The 20455-nt window shown below is 34.7% G+C and overlaps 2 protein-coding genes across 2 annotated transcripts; both read left to right on the top strand.

Annotated features, from left to right (window-relative positions):
• Positions 1-11167: 11167 nt before the first annotated feature.
• LOC110299227 (olfactory receptor 14C36-like) lies at positions 11168-12155 on the top strand (the record flags this gene model as incomplete). The annotated part of the gene is made up of 2 exons (XM_021168874.1): positions 11168-11485; positions 11832-12155. Coding segments are annotated over exons 1-2 (642 nt in total), but the record flags the coding sequence as incomplete, so codon positions are not given.
• Positions 12156-17946: 5791 nt separating this feature from the next.
• On the top strand, positions 17947-18906 carry LOC110299337 (olfactory receptor 14A2-like). Its single transcript, XM_021169013.1, has one exon. It carries the CDS (start codon positions 17947-17949, stop codon positions 18904-18906), a length of 960 nt encoding a protein of 319 aa, XP_021024672.1.
• The last annotated feature ends 1549 nt before the right edge of the window (positions 18907-20455 follow it).

Genomic DNA, 20455 nt, shown 5'->3' with positions numbered 1-20455 from the left:
ATGTATCAGAAGATGGCCTAGTCGGCCATCATTGGGAAGAGAGGTCCCTTGGTCTTGCAAACTTTATATGCCTCAGTACCACAGAAAGCCAGGGCCAAGAAGTGGGAGTGGGTGGGGAAGGGAGGGGGAGTGTCTGGGGGACTTTAGGGATAGCATTTGAAACGTAAATGAAGAAAATACCTAATTAAAAAAAAGATGACTGAATAAAAGACACATGTGAAAAAGTTAAAAAAAAAAAAAAACGAATATCTGTAGAGTTTATAAGATGATTGGGCCCAACAAAAATATGAATGTGTTAAAGTGTAAATGACAACCTGAATCAATGAAAATATAACTGAATATATGAATAAATGTATGAATGTGTGTTCATATTTGCCTATATAATGATTATGAATGTCTATGCATATTTACCTATATAAAGCATCTTAATTCTTTTTCTTTCCTTCTTTCCAGTTCACAGCATTAACCAGCCTAGTCAGACAAGCCTCTGGCTATCTAGAGTTAGAAGAGAGCTATAGAAATAACTTTTTTACATTGTTCCAAGCTGCTCAGCAACAGGTTTTAATCACCCATGACAGTAATTTTAACCATACATTAAGTAAGAAAAATTTTAAGATATTTTTTAGAAATTATCAATAAGCATTCAGTATAGTTAGAGAGCGAGCAGGCCAAAAACCCTCATATTTTAAAGCTATGTCCAATGCTGTGTCCCAGGCCAGTCTGGCTTCTGTCAGTTATGTGTCGCGAACCATTGCTCCATTTCTGGTATAAACCCTACTTTGTAATGGTGAATGAATTTTTTGATGTGTTGTTGGCTTAAATGTGAGAGTATTTTATTGAGTTTTTTCCATCAATGTTCATGAGGAAGACAGATTTAAAATTCCCATTCTTTCATGAAATTTTGTATGCTTTAGGTATTAGAGTGATTGTGGCCTCATAAAACAGATTTGGCAGTGTTTAGAAGAAACAGAAGGTTTGCATTTTGTGGAATAATTTGAGTAGTATTTATATTATCTGTTCTTTGAAATTCTTGTAGAAATTTACTATAAACCATTTGGCCCGGTGCCATGCTCTGTGGTTGAGTCACCTTGACAGGCTGAGGCTTGAAAGCTATTCACAAGGCAAAAGAGTTTCACAGAAACTCACTCCTGGAGTCTGGCATTCTCTCTAACCCATACATTAATTTTCCATTCCAGTGTTAGACTAGTGTATGGATCCACGTGCTCTCTTTTAGTATTATCCTATTATATGTTCCATTTAAGATTTTATTCTGACATAGCTAAAGCCTTTCGCCAGTGTTCCAACAGTCCTAGAATGTCCTTAAGCAAGACCATGAGCATGAAATTCATTAAAAATATTGCTATTCACTGACATTCAATATAGCCTCTGGTACTACACTATCACTTTGCATAAAAGCTAAGTCACTCCCTTACACAGGAATTTACCATCACTAAGGAAGAAGGAAGTTTCAGACCAAAGGAGAAACCAGAATAGATACTTAGAACTATAGCAGAGTTACACCCATACACATGTATTTACAATGGCCTAAGGGGAAGGTGGACTATACAATAGACTAAAATAGGAACTATGGCAAGGGCACGAAGCCCTTGACCCTGGCTTCTAAGATTAAGTGAATCTTAGGTGGAGCCCTTGTTGATCCCAGNTGTTAACAATGAATTCTATCCCAGGTGGTTCCTGTTAGTCCTTCTGTGTTTGCTTTCCTCTGTTTTATGTAAGATTCCAGTAACTTCTTTGTACCTTGCGGGTATGTCACCCAACTTCCTTATTGTCTTCTGCATAAAAAGTCTGATGTTTGATTTGACAAAATACATTCAGATTCTACACAACCTCTCCTGTGTCCATCTGTCTGTCATTCATCCCATCCTACGCTTTGCCCACCTGCCCCAGAGACCCTTTCCAGGCAGACAAAAGGGACCAGAGGGTCTGCGGCAGCTAGGAAATTTTTTTAAACAGTAATTTTTTTATATGACTGTTTCTATTTCCTTAAGGGATACAGGCCTATTTTTTTTGTTTAGACGACCTTGATTTATTTTGTTAAGCCCTATCTGTAATGAAAAATTTCCATTTTCTTAAGATTTTGCAATTCTATGGCACTTCCGTCATACTCAAATATTTATTACTGCTGAAATCTCTGAAGGAATTGAAGAGTACTTATATTCTTAAAATGAAATTTAAATTATTTCATAATTAAAAGTGTTCTAGAATAAAAAATTGGTTTTAGAATGGCAAACAAATTAAAATAGAAGATAATTTAGGTCCAGAATTATAAAATCATTGAGATAGTATAGATGGTAAAGTACCTCATCTAAGTTATAAATTACAAACTAGGCTTTTAAATATAATTCATATGTAATAGTTTTCATAGTTGGTTCAAAATAGTTTCTTCTATGTATTATTTGTAATTATAAGTGAAAGAGCCTTTTTACTTGGACAAAAAGGGGAATATTATCAGTTGACCTGCTGCTGCTTGTATTCTAATGATAATATTGAGAGGCCAAGAACTAATTATCCCATAGAGGAGAGAATCTCCAGCAGAACTCGGACACTGTGTGACCTTGCTCCTAAGTTATTTCAGATTGGTAAATAAAGATGCTAACAGCCAATATCTTGGCAAAACAGACATAGGTATGGTTTAGGATTTCTTAGCTCTGAGGTCTGAGAAGAATCACAATAAGATAAAGGTGGAGAAGGAATAGAACACGTCATGAGTTAGGAGAACCATATAAACATGGCTGTAAGGGTTGGCCAATTGGAATTAAGAGCAGCCCAGATGAAGCATAATAAGTAATAACTCGATGTTTCCAATGGCAAAGTAGATTCTTATAGAGGATAGATATATACCCAGCTCTAGTGTTGATTAAGGCTTATTGTAAATATAAAGGTTGGTGTGTCATTTATCTAGAAACTAATTGGTCAACAACAGGGTAGAAACCCTGGGTTGGGATTAAATAATTTTCACACATATTTTCCCGGATTTCTCTAAGGGATTTGTTCATTTCCTCTTTAAAGATGTTCATTTCCTCTTTAAAGATATCTATCATTCCCATTAGATTGAATCTAAGGTTATTTCTTGTACTTTATCTCTATTATGATATTCAGAGCTTGATTTTGTAGGATTGCTGGGCTCTCATGGTGTCATATGGCTCTGGGTGTTGTTGATTTTTTATTAAGCTGGTCTTTGGTCATCTAGGTTTGGTAGATGGTATATGTTTAGATGCTGATTTATGAGTTGATCTATATTGGATGGATGTTCTTTGTATGAGTTTACTTGGTTATACTTCCTCTCTATCTACAGACCTGAGTTGCTTGAAGTTCTATTGGGCTTCATTCCATATATTGTGTCTCCCATAAGGTTTTGGTGACCTGCATATCTTCTGGGGTTTGGGTGCTACTCTTTCATCTCAGGTCCATAATTTCAACATTTCCTGGGGTTCAGGTTGTTGTTGCACCTTCAGAAAACAAGCTCAGTTGACGGGTAGAAAATGGAGTCAAGTGGGTAGATTCAGTTTAAAACTTAAGGGTGAGTTTTAGGGAAATATGGCATACCAGGGATTAAGGCATAACCTTACCCATTTCCCATGGTGACTGCAGGCTTCCAGAAATATAGTCAGAATTGTGAGGCAAGAACCAGAGGACAGGTGCAATTTACTGCTGGCAGGTGCCTTTAGGCAAGTTGGAAGACAGAGGTTGGGGACAGAGGGCTTACCTCTTTTCTATAAATCTGCAGGTCTCCTGTAAGGCAGGCAGAGTTGTGGGTTTGGAAATGATGAATAGGTCATAGGATCGAGTTTACCACTGTTGGGGTGGTTGCTTTCATCAAGTCAAGAGCTTGGGAAGACAGGTCTTACTTGGAGTGCCTAAGTTTGGTAGGCCTCTGGAAAAACAGGCAGAATTGTGGGGTAGGAAATAGAGCACAAGGTATGGATGAAGATTACCTCTGTTAGATGTGCATTCAGGGAAGTTGGGAGGCATACACTTGGATGAGGAAGTCCTTACATGAGGTAATTCAGTTTGGCGAGCCTTTAGGAAAGGAGACACAGTTATGGCCAAGAAACAAGGTATGGAGTATAGATAACTCCTTTTAAGTTTACTTTCAGAGGAGTTTCTCATTGACTTTCTTAAATTTTTAAATAATCTTCCACTGCCTAAAAATGCTGACGTTTTCATGTCAGTAAAACCAGTATCAGGTTGATGATGAAGCAGAGGTATTCTACCAAATTTAAATATAATCTGGTCTCATCTACTCAGATAAAGTTACCTCTGAGTGCATTAGGAATAGAACCTCAGAAAGTACTCTCCATTTGGATGATTTGAGAAAGGTATCTCTAAGTGGCATTCTCAGCCCCATCAGTCTATTGTGAATGAATTTGAATGTCTGCAAATCACAACTATTGATAAGTAGTATTTTACTTTCAAGGCATTTTTTGTACCAGTGCAAAGTATGTGGTTTCTTATTAGTTGGCAAATTATCTAACAGCTACAGATGTCTGTAACACTTTGATTTGACAAAAGTTAGCAACAGAAAGCTTCCCTCTCATTTTTGAGTGATGAAAAATACTGAGTGTCCTGTGAACACAATCATTACCCTAACCCTTTTCTCTTCATTACAGAATTATTTTCCAGCAATTTCTTACTTCACTTTGGAAGGTATTAAGATGGAAAGGAATTCCAAATTTAAGTGCTGATGCTGGGCAGTGCTGGCACATGCCTTTAATCCCAGCACTTGGGAGGCAAAGGCAGGCAGATTCCTGAGTTCAAGGCCAGCCTGGTCTACAGAGTGAGTTCCAGGACAGCCAGGGCTACACAGAGAAACCTTTTCTCTAAAAACAAAAACAAAAACAAAACCCAAAAACAAACAAACAAACAAACAAAAAACAAAGGAAAAAGAGAGAAGAAAGAAAAATCTGTTTTACATTTTTCATCTGAGAAACAATCAGTAATTTTGTTAAGCAAATGTGTAAAGACAGCATATATTACTCTAAAGGTAAGGCAATCAAAGTATAATCATGCTATTTTGTAGAGGCTTTATTTCAAATGAAACAGCAATGGCATGGACTGTGGTAGACTAAAGTGTCATATACAAATCAGAAAAGATGGTCATTGTATTTCTATACAACCTAGTCAATACATTCTACTTAAAACATCCTTCTATTTACTCAATATTTTAAAAATGTGCACAAATGTATATAAAATTTTTAGGAAACATGAAGAAATTTTATATACCAATAGTTTTATATTTTAAGTTTTAGAATATTTTAACAATATCATTATATTTATGTACCTACTACATATATTGTACATGTATATGTGGCTAGTGTAAAATATCATGTAAATTCTTTTTTGAAAATATTTTCAAAGGTTTATTTAATCGTTTTATTTTGAAATTATAACATAATTATATATATTCTTCATTCCCTTTCTTCTAAATCCTCCTCTATGTACTCCCTACTCTCTTTCAATTTCAGAATCTCTTCTTATATTAATTGATGTTACATACTCATATATGTACATATATCTATGTATATAAGCATGCATATTTATTCATAAATACATGTAAATTGATGTTTTGTCTGCATGGAGGCATGCTGCATACCACCTGCATGAAATGTGCTTAGAGGCCAGGATAAAGTGATTCCATACAGTTTAAGGTCATCATAAGTTACCCATTTCTTTATGGCTAGCTAGTATCTCTAACTACAGAGCCTGCTCTTTAGTTTTTTTCTAAATATTTTTAAAAATTGTTCTCTGAGTGAATCATGAAGACTTTCCTTAGTATGTTTGATATTTTATTTCACTAAAATATATTTTACTATGCACTCATATATAGTAATTTTAAAAAGTTAGACATACTTATAGTATCAAGGATATGGATCAACTCATAAAAATATTGAGCCAGTAAAAGCAGTATTTACTCTTCTTAAACTTTCTCTTTATATTCCATTTCAACTACACATAGCTTTGAGCAGAAACCCCAAAATACATTTCTTTAATATTTTTAAATCAAAGTAATAATATGTAAAGTACATTTATAAAAAACCTATAAGCATTAAATATTTGTATTATTCATAGACATTAAATTGTCACCTTTTAGAATTATTTAAAACCTGATTTTAGATTTTCCCAGAAGTCTAAATTTCCACTTGTAGTTACAAAAAATTCTGGTTATAAAGGTGTGTTTGTTTCACTACATAAAATTGTTAGTTAATTATATTCCTTCCAGAGGAGTCATTCTTTCCTTTAGGCTTATAAAGAACATTATATATTTCATTAAAAGTAGATATGTGTTTTATTAATCAGTGTTTCTTCATCGTTTGCTGCTACATAAGATTTTGACACAATATTCTTGAACATCTTTTCAAGTTTTTTACAGATTAAATAATGAAATATTATTAAATGCAGGTGTATTGGTATCTTTATTCAAATTTTTGTTTATATGAAATTAAGTTCCAGGATGTACATTATGAAGAATCTCAGCATGTAATTAATTTATTTTCATCTTTCTGAAATAATTAATACGGTATCAAATATTTTTTAGGCATGGATATTTACTTTTGAATGTCATAAACTATAATATTTAAATATTTAAATTCTACTAAAACGTTGGGTTTTTAAAAGTTATGTGGTAATTGTAAATTGGCTGTCTAGTGCTAAACAATCATCCCTGAAAACTAAACACAAGAAACATACACAATCAACAAGTTTATTTAAGAATATATATTTGCACACAAACACACTTATGATGTATTAACAACTTAAAAATTGAGGCCCTGAATCTGAAGAATAGTATTAGCAAATTCACAGAAGGGTTCGGAGGGAGAAAATTTAAGGGAGAATGTTATAATCTAAAAGGAAAACCAAAAATAAACAGCAAGAAACAATACAGAAGCCCAAGAAGTCAGAGGAGGTACATAAATTTCACTTTGCTTTTCCTGTCTGCATGCTTTATAAATAATTCCCACAAATATGTTCAAAAGAAGTCATGAGCTAAACATTTCAATTTTGCATTACTTAGGAAAAGATTTTTTTCATAATACCAACAGTCCATTTTATATATGACCAAAAATTTTATAAAAGGATTTTATTGAATATTATAAATGTTTCCTGCATCATTGAGATTAACATGTGACTTTTATCCTTACATATATTAATGGGTAAAGATCATTAAGTGCTTATGATGAGACTTTTTCCAATTAAAGGATAAATTACATTTCACCAAGAAGTTTGACATATTTAATGCATTAAATATTTGTTCTGTATCTAAAAATTCATCAGGGTTATTCTCCTGCATTTATTTTATGTGGTGACTTGGTCTTGCTTTAGTATGTAAGTCATAGTGTCCTAATTATAATTATTTTATGTCTGTTTTCTATTTTGGAATAAAATTGTCTTCAATTTTAATGTATTTATCAATGAAACTATCCAATATTGGAATACTTTATTCTAGGTGGCATAAATACTAAACAGTGTCTTTATTTGTCACTCATGTGCGCTAATTTTCTGCTGTGAAAAATAGTTTTATATATAAGTTGCTTAATTCTGGAAAGTAAATCATGCCTGATTGTTGAACTTTTTGGCATACAGAAATTAATCTTAAATTTTTTATTACTATGGCATCAAATTTGGTTATTCTTTCAATAAATTTTAATTAAAATATTCTATCATTAACCCTTTGCTCTTGTTCATTCAGCTGCTTCTAAATTCCCTCCATTCAGATATTCAGATCCTATATTTCCTTACTATCAAATTATTGTCTTTGATTTTGTGTGTGTATATATATATACATATATATATATATATATACATATATATATACATATATATATGGCATATTTTGTTGTTGTTTTGTGTGTGTGTAACTAGTTAGGGCACTCATCTTTATGAGCAGTTAATCCTCCTGCTCTCAGAAGTTATTTGCCACTGTGACACCCTGTTTATATCTTTTTATAAGTGTAATTATATATCCTGATAAAACTTTCTGTTATTTTATATTAATTTATTTGCTTTACAACTTCTTCCAAACTCTACCTTTGTCTTTCTGCTCTAATATTTACTTTACATTTCACTATTTGTGTTCAATTGTGTTTTGCTATTTGTGACTTGATTTAAAAAGCTTTGGGTCATAATACATATTAATTTCATTTGAATGTTATTTGATTGCGGATGTTTATTTTTATTGTTTTTTGTGATGAGCTTGCTGACTATTATAATTGACATAGTGTACCTCTTTGAGTTGGTCTATATTTAAATTGTCTTTGCTTTATTTTTTAAACTATTCTCAAAATTTAATTTATGCCTTTCTAATTGTTCCCATTTTATCATTTATTATCAGTTAATTTAGAATATGGAAAAGTAATTTGGGATGATTTAATTTATCGTTTATCTGTTAAGACTTATTTTGATTCAGCATGTATTTTACTGGGCTTGACTCACACGGTATAATATTCTTCAGGATAATCCATGCTGCTGCAAATAGAAAAGAAAGAAGGAATGCAGATGTCATCACAGTTGTTGATTAGCAGGCTAAAGAACTGATGGTGCTTATTGGAGAAGAATACTTGATATACACTTGTCCTGATATTTTGAGGTAAATTTTCTATATATTTCTGTTAGATTCTATTGGTACCTAGTGAAAACACCTGCAACATTTAAATATGATTAGAGGCTAACTATTAAAATCTTTATAATGTTCCTATAGTGGCATTTATTTAAAATTAGTCATTTTGCCTTCATACCGAGATGCCCTGGCATTGAAAGAACAGATATGTATAATTATAATTAGTTTCTTTTAGTGTTTTTTCATTTGGTTATGATTTTGAATCCAATTACTTTTTCACCTAAGTCTGTACTGGCTTAGAGTAATTGTAAGATATCCTAACAGGTCAGTCTCATTAACTTAACTTACTCAAGCTCCTTGTGGCCATGCACCTCAGCTGGATTTGGACTGTTCATAGATGTGTTGTCATCGAGCAATCTTTTCAAAGACCTCATGCAATATCACTTTGTGTATTATTTCTGCCTACTATATTGTCATTTAACTCCTAACATTGATTTTATATTGAAAATATATAAGTAGCAAGAATTATTAAATCCTTCTATAAATATTGACAATTTATAATACACATTCAGGAGACACCTTCTAAAAGTAGCTAGGACCAGCTGTTCAATAGCCTGTGGAGTTTCAACACACTACCATCTTTGCACTTTTTCTGCATAAAAAGTGGTGTATAATTACTCTGACATGGACCTTTGTGAAAGGTTGTAGGTAACCACTGCCCTTTGTTTTCTGTAGCATATTGCAGCCATGATTAAAACGTGATGTATACTGCTTTATGATAAGATTACTGGTTACTTATTCCAAATTCAAATATGACACTGCTGCAAAAGATGACTCTGAACCTATCACAAATACCAGGTTTACTAACACTTTGCAAAGTGATTCATCTACTAATAAACCTGTATTTCACATCTTTTGTGTAACAATAAGAAATGTGTTAGGTGTTGTAATATTCAATTAAGTTTACATATTAATTTCACTGTTCAGTTTATTGTTGTTCTAAATTAATTTGTGGATATTTTAAACCTTGATCCTGTTTGATATTTGCCAATATTATACTGAAATACTTGTCTCTTCAATAGATGCTATACTAATATATTTGGTAGAATATTGCTTCGCTTTGTATCTCGATAAAACTGTTTACAGCCAATTTGCAAAGAAATGAATTGTGAAAATAAGGATTAAATGTAGTTAATGTGCATTAGCTAATGCCACCAAGTAGTTTTCTTTAAGCTTTGTGCATTCCATGCTGTAAGAATGTTGTGGTTCCCAGATAAAACATTCAATACATCTGACTCAATTACAAAGTAACTGTTGCTATCTTCTCTTCCTTTGTCCCAAGTTTTCTGTCTGTTTCAAATCTGTTTATTCAACTTTTCTTAGGTTGTTTTGTTTCTACTTAATTAATATTTAATACTGAGGTATTATTTTTGGTGGTTGTCATGAAGATTTGTTAAAACATATATTTTTTGAAGCTGATAGCAGCTCACATTTAATTTCACACGATTAGACCTCTGTATTTCAACACATGTACTTGTTTATAAATTTTAGAAATTATGATTTTTTTAAGTTGTGTATTATTCGGGGAATCTAAGTGTGCATTGACCACTATTGGAAAAACATGTGATATACAGTAGTGTTCATAAATGTCAACCAAGCCTGTAGTTCAACATAGTCCTAAAAACATGGAAGTTATATGAATTGCATCATGTTTAGTTATATATATAACATTTTCTCCTCCAGGGCTCATCTGGTTAAAAATTATTTCATGTGTTAGTGGGGACGTGTATTCAGATCCTGTTACCATATGCAAGCATTTCATTTTAAGACATTGAAATTACCATCTGTAATATGAGTGATTTTTCAGGAAAAACTCGAGGTTTCTCCACAGTGAGACAATTCTGACTCATGCATGGACAGTTAATTATTCCCAAATTTTCAAGCAAATGGCCTATTCAGACATTCCAAAAGTAAAGTGGGATAATTTCCAAAAGGCCCCTTTTTCCATGATCATCCTTTTTCTCTTTCCCAAGCTGTCCTGTTACGTCCATGTCTCTTACCTTTACTTCTGTTTCCCCCATTTCTTTCTGTATTCATATGTGTATTTACATGGATAAAATCATAGAACATGAATGCATGTAGATAAATACATATATGATAATAAAATTATAAACAATTTTAAAAATACACTTCACATATTAAATTTCACTGGGCATTGCAAATAGATGCAGGTTGTTTACCTGGAAGAACTTACCATATTTTAATTAACTTAAAATTTATTAAGATAACAGGTTTATGAGACAGTTATTATTATTATAGAAACTAATATAATATATGATATATTATAATTATAAATGTTTATCATTAGGGAGTACAATTTGACAGATAGCCACAGTTATGTGTACTGACAATTAGGAATATTAAGCAATGTACGTAAGCCAAAGAAATAAATGCTTGATTTTTTGCACATACAGGCCAGTTTTGGAAACAAAACCATAGGGACTTTTAAAGAAAGTTGTTGTGATCTATGAATTAATTTAAATTATTCTCAGTTGTTTTTTTCTCTTTCAGACAAACTTGTACTTTGAGACTATGGCCAACTCCACCCTGGTAACTGAGTTCCTCCTGGAAGTTTTTGTTGAGCTCAGGATACTATTCAGTGTGCTGTTCCTGTTGGCGTACCTGGGCAGCCTGTTAGGGAATCTTATCATCATCATTGTTACTACAGTTGACCAGACACTGAACACACCCATGTACTTCTTCCTCAGGAATCTGTCCATCTTAGATATGTGCTATGTTTCTGTTACTTTGCCCAATGTCTGTATCAACTGTCTCACTGACCACAGGGATATTTCTGTTCCTCAGTGTATAGCACAGATTTTTTTTTTTTTTTGCAGCTGTAGAGATTCTGTTTCTTTTTCTTTTTATTAAATATTTTCTTTATATACATTTCAAATGCTATTCCGAAAGTTCCCTATACGCTCCCCCCACCCTGCTTCCCTACCCATCCACTCCCACTTCTTGGCCCTGGCATTCCGCTGTACTGGGGCATATAAAGTTTGCAATATCAAGGGGCCTCTCTTCCTAGTGATCGTTGACTAGGCCATCCTCTGCTACATATGCAGCTAGAGGCATGAGCTCTGGGGGGTACTGGTTAGTTCATATTGTTGTTCCACCTATAGGGCTGTAGACCCCTTCAGCTCTTTGGGTGCTTTCTCTAGCTTCTCCATTGGGGGCCCTGTTTTCCATCTTATAGATGACTGTGAGCATCCCTCTCCTATACTCTGTGATCATGAACTACCAAGTCTGTGTTCAGATGATGCTGGCTTCCCTATTTAGCTCTCTTGCCATTGCAAGTGTGCACACTTTCAAAACTTTCCAGCTGTTCTTTTGTCACTCTAATGTACTCCATCAGTTCTGTGATATTCCTGCTTTGCAGAGGCTTTCTTACTCTGAAACCTTTAACAACAAACTTCTAATTATGTCTGTCATTGGTGTTGGTAGTAGCTGTTTGACATTCATTGCTATTTCATATGCTCACATATTGTCAACTGTGTTCAAAATTCCTGTCAAAGGAGAGAGAGGGGGGGGAATTGAATTGGAATTTTGATAGGGATTGATAGATTTGTGGAAAGATATTCTGTAAATTTGGTTTTGTCATGGAATACCTTGGTTTCTCTATTTATGGTAATTGAGTATTTTGCTGGGTATAGTAGCCTAGGCTGGCATTGGTTTTCTTTTAGGGTCTGTATGACATCTGCCCAGGATCTTCTGGCTCTCATAGTCTCTGTGGATAAGTCAGATATAATTCTGATAGGTCTGTCTTTATATGTTACTTGACCTTTTCCCCATACTGCTTTTGATATTCTTTCTTTGTTTTGTGCATTTGGTGTTTTAATTATTATGTGACAGTAGGAATTTCTTTTTTGATCCAAACTATTTGGAGTTCTGCAGAATTCTAGTATGTTCATGGGCATCTCTTTCTTTAGGTTGGTGGTTTTTTTCTATAATTTTGTTAAATATATTTACTGGTCCTATAAGTTGAAAATATTCCTTCTTATCTATACCTACTATACGTAGGTTTGGTATTCTTATTTTTTTCCTGGATTTCCTGGATATTTTGGGTTAGGATCTTTTTGCATTTCACATTTTCTTTGTTTGTTGTGTGAATGTTTTCTATGGAATCTTGTACCTGAAATTCTCTCCTCTATCTCTTGTATTCTGTTGGTTATGCTTGCATCAATGGCTCCTGACTTCTTTCCTAGGTTTTCTCTTTCCTGAGTGGTCTCCCTTTGTGATTTCTTTATTGTTTCTACTTCCATTTTTAGATCCTGGATAGTTATGTTCAATTCTTTCTTCTGTTTGGAAATATTTTCCTGTACCTCTTTAGGAGATTTTCGTGTTTCCTCTCTAAGGGCTACCTGTTTACCTGTGTTTTCCTGTATTTCTTTAAGGGAGTTATTTATGTCTCTCTTATAGTCCTCCATCTTCTTCATGAGAAGTGACTTTGGATTCATATCTTGCTTTTTCTGACGTGATGGTGTATCACTTGCTATGGTGAGAGAGTTAGGTTTTTATGTTGCCAATTATCCTTGGTTTCTGTAGCTTCTCTTCTTAAGCTTACCTCCTGTCTTAGTCAGGATTTCTATTCCTGCACAAACATCATGACCAAGAAGCAAGTTGGGGAGGAAAGGGTTTATTCGGCTTACACTTCCATGCTGCTGTTCATCACCAAAGGAAATCAGGAGTGGAACTCAGACAGGTCAGGGAGCAGGAGCTGATGCAGAGGCCATGGAGGGATGTTCCTTACTGGCTTGCCTCCCCTGGCTTGCTCAGCCTACTCTCTTATAGAACCCAAGACTACCAGCCCAGGGATGGTCCCACCCACAGGGGCCTTTCCCCCTTGATCACTAATTGAGAAAATGCTTTACAGTTGGATCTCATGGAGGCATTTCCTCAACTGAAGCTCCTTTCTCTGTGATAACTCAGCTGTGTCAAGTTGACACAAAAATAGCCAGTACACCTCCTGTCATCTGATTATCTCAAGTGCTCCCTGTCCTTGATATATCTGATTGGAGCGTGTCTTTCATGTATTCTACTTGAGTCAGAACTCCTCATAGTCCAGCTTTCTTTATGATTAATTCCAGGATCCTGTAATCCTGAGATTCTGTGTGTGTGAGAGTTCTTGGCAATCAAGCTTCCTCTGAGACTCTGAAAACATGGTGTGACCAAATTCCTGGGATCCTAAGATCCTGAGCGTATTAGAGCTGGAAGTGGTACCTCTTATGGGGACCGTGGGGCTGTCCACTCTATTTGAAACCAAGGTAGACCAGTGCTGACTGGAAGGAACCTGAGCCACTGCTGTGGCAGGGTTCCTTTGTCCCTGCTTCTGTTGGCCCTAGACCCTCACAATTATGTTGGAACAGATGTTGCATTTCATTCAGCAGTGATTCTAAGATCATAGGAGTGCTAGGTTGCCTGGCTGGTGGACAGTCTTCTGGGGACCATGGGACCATCTGCCAAGTTCATGCACAAGGTGGTCTAGTGCTGGCACAGCACTGTTCAGCATCCTTAGTCATCAGGGAAATGCAAATCAAAACAACCCTGAGATTCCACATCACACCAACCAGAATAGCTAAGATCAAAAAGTCAGGTGACAGCAGGGGCTGAGGAGGTTGTGGAGAAAAGAGGAGCACTCCTTCACTGATGGTGGAATTGCAAGCTGGTACAACCACTCTGGAAATCAGTTTGGCAGTCCCTCACAAAGTTGGACATAGTACTACCCGAGGACACAGCTAAACCACTCCTGGGCATATACCCAGAAGATTCTCCAACATGTAATAAGGACACATGCTCCACTATGTTCATAGCAGCCTTATTTATAATAGCCAGAGCTGGAAAGAACCCAGATGTCCCTCAACAGAGGAATGGATACAGAAAATATGGTACATTTACAAAATGGAGTACTACTCAGCTATTAAAAACAATGAATTCATGAAATTCTTAGGCAAATAGATGGATCTGAAGGGTATAATCATCAGTGAGGTAACCCTATCACAAAAGAACACACATCATATGCACTCACTGATAAGCGAATATTATCCCAGAAACATATAATATCCAAGATATAATTTGCAAAACACATGAAACTTAAGAAGAAGGAAGACCAAAGTGTGGATACTTCACTGTTTCTTAGAATGGGAAACAAAATACCCACGGAAGGAGATACAGTGACAAAGTGCAGAACTAAGAGGAAAGGAAAGACCATCCAGAGACTGCTCCACTTGGGGATCCATCCCATATATAACCACTAAACCCAGACAATATTGCTTATGTCAGAAAGAATTTGCTGAAAGAACCCTGTCATAGCTCTCTTTTGTGAGGCTATGCCAATGCCTGGCAAATACAGAAGTGAATGCTCACAATCATCTATTGGATGTAACACAGGGCCCCTAATGAAGGAGCTAGAGAAAGTATCCAAGGAGCTGAAGGAGTCTGAAACCCTATAGGAGGATTAACAATATGAACTAACCAGTACCCCCAGAACTGTGTCTCTAGTTGCATATGTAGCAGAGGATGGCCTAGTCAGCCATCAATGGGAGAAGAGGCCCTCCCATTGCTAAGATCATGTGCCCCAGTACAGGGGAATGCCAGTGCCAGGAAATGGGAGTGGGTGGATTGGTGAGGAGGTTGGCGGAGGGTAGAGGGGGCTTTGGGGATAGCATTTGAAATGTAAATGAAGAAAATATTTAATAAAATGCCTTTAAAACAAACAATAAATTCGTGAAATTCTTAGGCAAATGAGTGGAAGTAGAAAAAATCTTGAGTGAAGTAACCCAATCACAAAAGTACACACATGGTATTCACTCACTGATAAGTGGATATTAGCTGAGAAGCTCAGAATACCCAAGCTACAATTCACAATACACATGAAGCTCCAGAAGGAAGACTAAAGTATTGGTGCTTCGGTCCTTGTTAGAAGGGGAACAAAATACTCATAGGAGCAAATATGGAGATAAAGTGTTGAGCAGAGATGGAAGGAAAGGCCATCCAGAGACTGTCCCACCTGGAAATTCATCTCCTATACAGATACCAAACCCATACACACTTTTTTTTTCTATTTATTTTATTAGTTATTTTCTTTATTTACATTTCAAATGTTATCCCCTTTCCTTGTTTCCCTTCTGAAAACCTCCTATCTTCTTTCCCCACTCCCCATGCTCACCAACCCACCCACTCCAGCTTCCTGGCCCTGCCATTAATTCCCCTACACTGGGACATAAAACCTTCACAGGATCAAGAGCCTCTCATCCCATTGATGACCTACTAGTCCATCCTTGGCTATATATGCAGCTAGAGCTATGAATCTCACTATGTGGGAGTTAGAGAATTAAGTAAAGTAGCTGAAACAGTTTGCAACTCTATAGGAAAAGTGTGTCCATATGCTGAAATTTGGCGTAGGCCAAGTTAAAAATATTATTGTATAGAGAACCTTTCAAAAAGCATTTATGCAATAATCCAGCAGACTCTAATAACTTCATACATATATACAGTTTGGCATCAAGTTGAAAACGAATAGAGTAATTTTTTTATGAGACTGACAATCATCTAAGAAAATAATTTGGATATGCATTTAAGGGCATTTCCAGATAAGCTTTACCTTGGTAGATGTATGTACCCTAGCTATAGATGGTTCTGTTTTCTAGATTTATTACATGGACACTATGGAAGAAGATAGGATAGAGTAACATTATAATGGTATATTTTGTCAGTCTGTGCCTTTTCTGACTATAAGTACAATATGATCATCTCTTTCATGATTCTGAGACAAACTTCTCTCTCATAATGGATTAATGTGCAAATCATGTGCTAAAATCAATCCTTCCCTTTTCATGTTGTCTTTTTTTTCAAATATATTTTGCCACAGCCTTAAGAAAAGTAATTAATACAAGGGGTAAGGAATGAATATTTAAACACATTTCCTGTTCTTTCAATTTTGTTCAAAGCTATAACATTTCCAATGCTATATACTGTATAACTAAGAAATTGAATAATAAATTTAAATTTATGGTAAATATGAACATTTTATTTATTATGTATTCCAGTGTATTTTGGGGGCGCATAAGTAGTATATGGTCCATAAAAAGCACTGCTTAATTTGACACTAATTATCTTAAAACATGGTACCATAATAAAGATATTACAAATTTGCCTTTAGGGATTACAAAGGAGTAACCAAATTACTTAGAATGGTCTGTAATTTATGTTTCAATCATGTGAAGCTTCATATGAATCCATATCATAGTTTATAAAAGGGTAAAATATTTATCTTGTTGCTTATATTGGCATATTCATGATGAAACATGATTTTAGTTTAGGTCAGAACTCTGCGTTTTCTCACGACTATAAAGACACAACAATAGTTTTGATTTTATATTTTTTGAAAGAGAGTCACATGTTCTATTTTGTTTTCAGGTTATGCATTGCTAAGCTGAATTCTAAATATTTTAAGAATTTTTTCCTTTTCAACTTGACCTTCTTGAAAGTCTCCCGAAAGATAGCTGAAGAGTCATCCTTTTCTAGGACTGTGAAGATTGTGATTTGCGTTAAGGTACAAAGGAAGTTAGCAACATGTTAAAATATTCTCTCTAAAACCATTTTTAAAAAGATATTATAAATACTTAGGGAATATAGGGCAGATATGAATATTAATATTATTTAGCAGTGATTTATTCACTCGTATTTCTCCTGTTTAGCCTCTTTCTGTATTATTCCAGCATGATGGTGGATTAACTGGGTAAATATAAATTTCAACCAACTACAACATGTTCTTGTTTTGTACTGCAGACTTCTTTTCTGTAAATTGCCCAAATGAGACCTTTCTCTTCTTTTAAAACTATAGTTTCTAAAATACCACCTCTAAAATATCCTGCATACATATCTGAAACAGCAAATTGACTAGTGTGCAAACCAAGGTATTTTATTTCCCTAAAACATAATCTAAAGTTTTTTTTTAATTGGTAGGATTTTTGTACATGCTTACCTATTTCAATAGAGAGTACAATGCCCCCAAACTCTCTCTGTTATTTTGTATCATTTGCTCTTACAGCAGAGAAAGAGAGAGAGAGAGAGAGAGAGAGAGAGAGAGAGAGAGAGAGAGAGAGAGAGAGAGAGAGAGCACAAAGAGGAAGAAGGCAAGAATACAAGAGTGAGGGCAGAAAAAATGATTTACTTATGGAAATGTACAAGTAATTTAGGTAGTTTCCTGACTCTTTTACACTTAGTGTATTTATACATTGGTGTAAGTATTTGAGACTTTGCCAATTATAATTAATTTTTCTTCATTTGACAGGTTGTGTGAATAATCTATTATGACCAATGTCACTGCAGTAACTGGATTCATACTTATGGGTTTCTCTGATATCCACGAGCTACAGACACTATGTGGAGTGTTATTTCTAGTAATATACCTGGAAATTTTAATGAGTAACTTCCTCATCATCATTCTCATCACTGTGGATCTGAAGTTCCAAAGACCCATGTACTTCTTCTTGAAGAATTTATCCCTTTTGGATGTCTTTCTTGTGTCTGTTACAATTCCAAATTTCTTTGTCAATAGCCTTACTCACAAAAATTCCATTTCCATACCTGGATGTGCATTTCAGGTATTTTTCATGGCTTTCCTTGGACCAGGAGAAGTATTTGTTCTTACTACAATGTCATATGATCGCTATGTTGCCATTTGCAGTCCCCTACATTATGAGGTCATTATGAATAGTGATATCTGTGTCGTGATGATGAGTGTTTCCTGGGGCACTGGATTATTCTTTGGAGTCATGTACACAGCTGGCACATTTTCCATGCTTTTCTGTGGCTCTAATGTGATCCCACAGATTTTCTGTGATGTTCCATCACTTTTAAGGATTTCCTGCTCTGGATCACTCATGACCATTTATATAAGTCATGGAATTGGTGTTTGTCTAGGCATGTCTTGTTTTATCTGTGTTGTGATTTCCTACGTTTACATTTTCTCCACTGTGCTGAAGATTCCTACCACTAAAGGTCAGTCCAAAGCATTTGGCACCTGCATCCCCCACCTCACTGTTTTCAGTGTTTTCATTGCTACTGCTTGCTTTGTCTATCTGAAGCCACCCTCAAATACAGCATCACTTACAGATAGACTGTTTTCTGTGTTGTATACTGTGCTACCACCAGCACTCAATCCTATAATCTACAGCTTAAGAAACAATGATGTTGATAGTGCTCTGAAGAAACTGCTTCATAATCTCTACTCAAGAGACTTCCTTCATGTAATACATCAAAGTGTTTGAGAGTGACATAGTATATCCGAGGCAATAGGGACATTTTATGATTTTTACATTTGAAAAATGTGAGAAATTTCTATATTTAATCATTTGGCAACTCATTGCATTTGAAACGAATTGGCATGGAAAGCATATGAATTAACAAGTTAAGATTCACCCTGATTTCTATGAGATTCTGCCAAATGGTGAGAGGCAATAATCTCAGAGAATATAAAAAATCAAGTGGCTTACTGGAGATTTACCTAGCTTTATAATGCAACAGAGGTGATAGAGGCATACAGTGTATTTGAAGAAAGGTGTGTTTCCATTCTGTGCTTGCATGATCATAATGTGTCTCATTGTCTAAGATCTGCAATTTAGAAATATTCACTTCTGACTCTGTGAAGGTAAATGCTTTCTATCTGATTTTTAAAGAGGTGGTGGATTCTATTATAACTATAGCAGAAATCACTTGGTTATGACTGATTTCTTTTTTTTTTTTTCATTGTTTTTCTGATTGGAGAAACTTCTATTTACTGAGTATAGTCTTTTGAAGATCTTGATTTATCAAAATGAGCTTTACATGTAAAACAAAATTCCAGTTTTCTATGAATTGTCCATGATGGTATTCTCACTTTCAACTTTATTTAGCATATTTATAGTTAGTTTGACCATATATTGCTATTGGTAAATGATGCATGGATCAGGTCTGTCCATGTTTGACTTTCTTATTATCCTATTTCATTTTGTCTAGCATATAATACAGCAACAACAGAAACTATTCTTATTCATAAAATAAAGGGATCCCTATATCTACTATGAGCTCTGATGATAGCAAAATATCATTATTCATTCACCCCTGAGCAATATAGAGTTCTCTGAAGCTTCCTTAAGCCACCAGTATAACACATTCTACTGGTGGAATCTGAAGAGTAAGCACATATTTGTGGAAAAATTGGAACCATGTTCCAACTTATGATTTCAACAATTATATGTATATTACTTTGGTTTTCTCAACTTCACTGCAAACTATAAGTCAGTCTAATTTAGAGAAAAAATAAGAGATAAGTAAACACTATTACACTGGGGATACCCTTACACAATATCTTCTATCCTACAAAATAACAAAATATGCCTTTGAAACCAAAATTTTCATTTACAAGTTTACATAATCTTTCATTTGTTCATTTGAGATCCATTTCATTTGTTAAATAACTTTTCCTTACTCACCTTTATGTCTTTTTATAAATTATTAAACTCAAATTACTAAAATGTTCTCTGATTGGAGAAACTTCTCTTTACTGAGTATAGTCTTTTGAAGATTTTGATTTATCAAAATGAGCTTTACATGTAAAACTTTGAAATTGATAGAAAAATCACTTTAAGATTGGGGCATAGAAAAATAATTCCTTTTTCAGATTTTTTCATATTTACTGTATTTTATTCCCATTCTACACTCATCTTCTTCCAACGCACTCCATGATCCCCCTGAATTTATTTCAAATTCATTTGCTCTTTTTAAAAATTATTATTGTTTTACACACACACACACACACACACACACACACACACACAC

This window comes from Mus caroli, chromosome 7 (assembly GCF_900094665.2).
Source record: "Mus caroli chromosome 7, CAROLI_EIJ_v1.1, whole genome shotgun sequence".
NCBI lineage: Eukaryota > Metazoa > Chordata > Mammalia > Rodentia > Muridae > Mus > Mus caroli.
Note: the sequence above shows the minus strand (reverse complement) of the source record. Positions and strands in the feature narration are given on the sequence as shown.

Bases quoted from the DNA above. Each gene is read 5' to 3' on its own strand.
- LOC110299337 (XM_021169013.1), top strand. From the start codon at position 17,947: ATGACCAATGTCACTGCAGTAACTGGATTCATACTTATGGGTTTCTCT.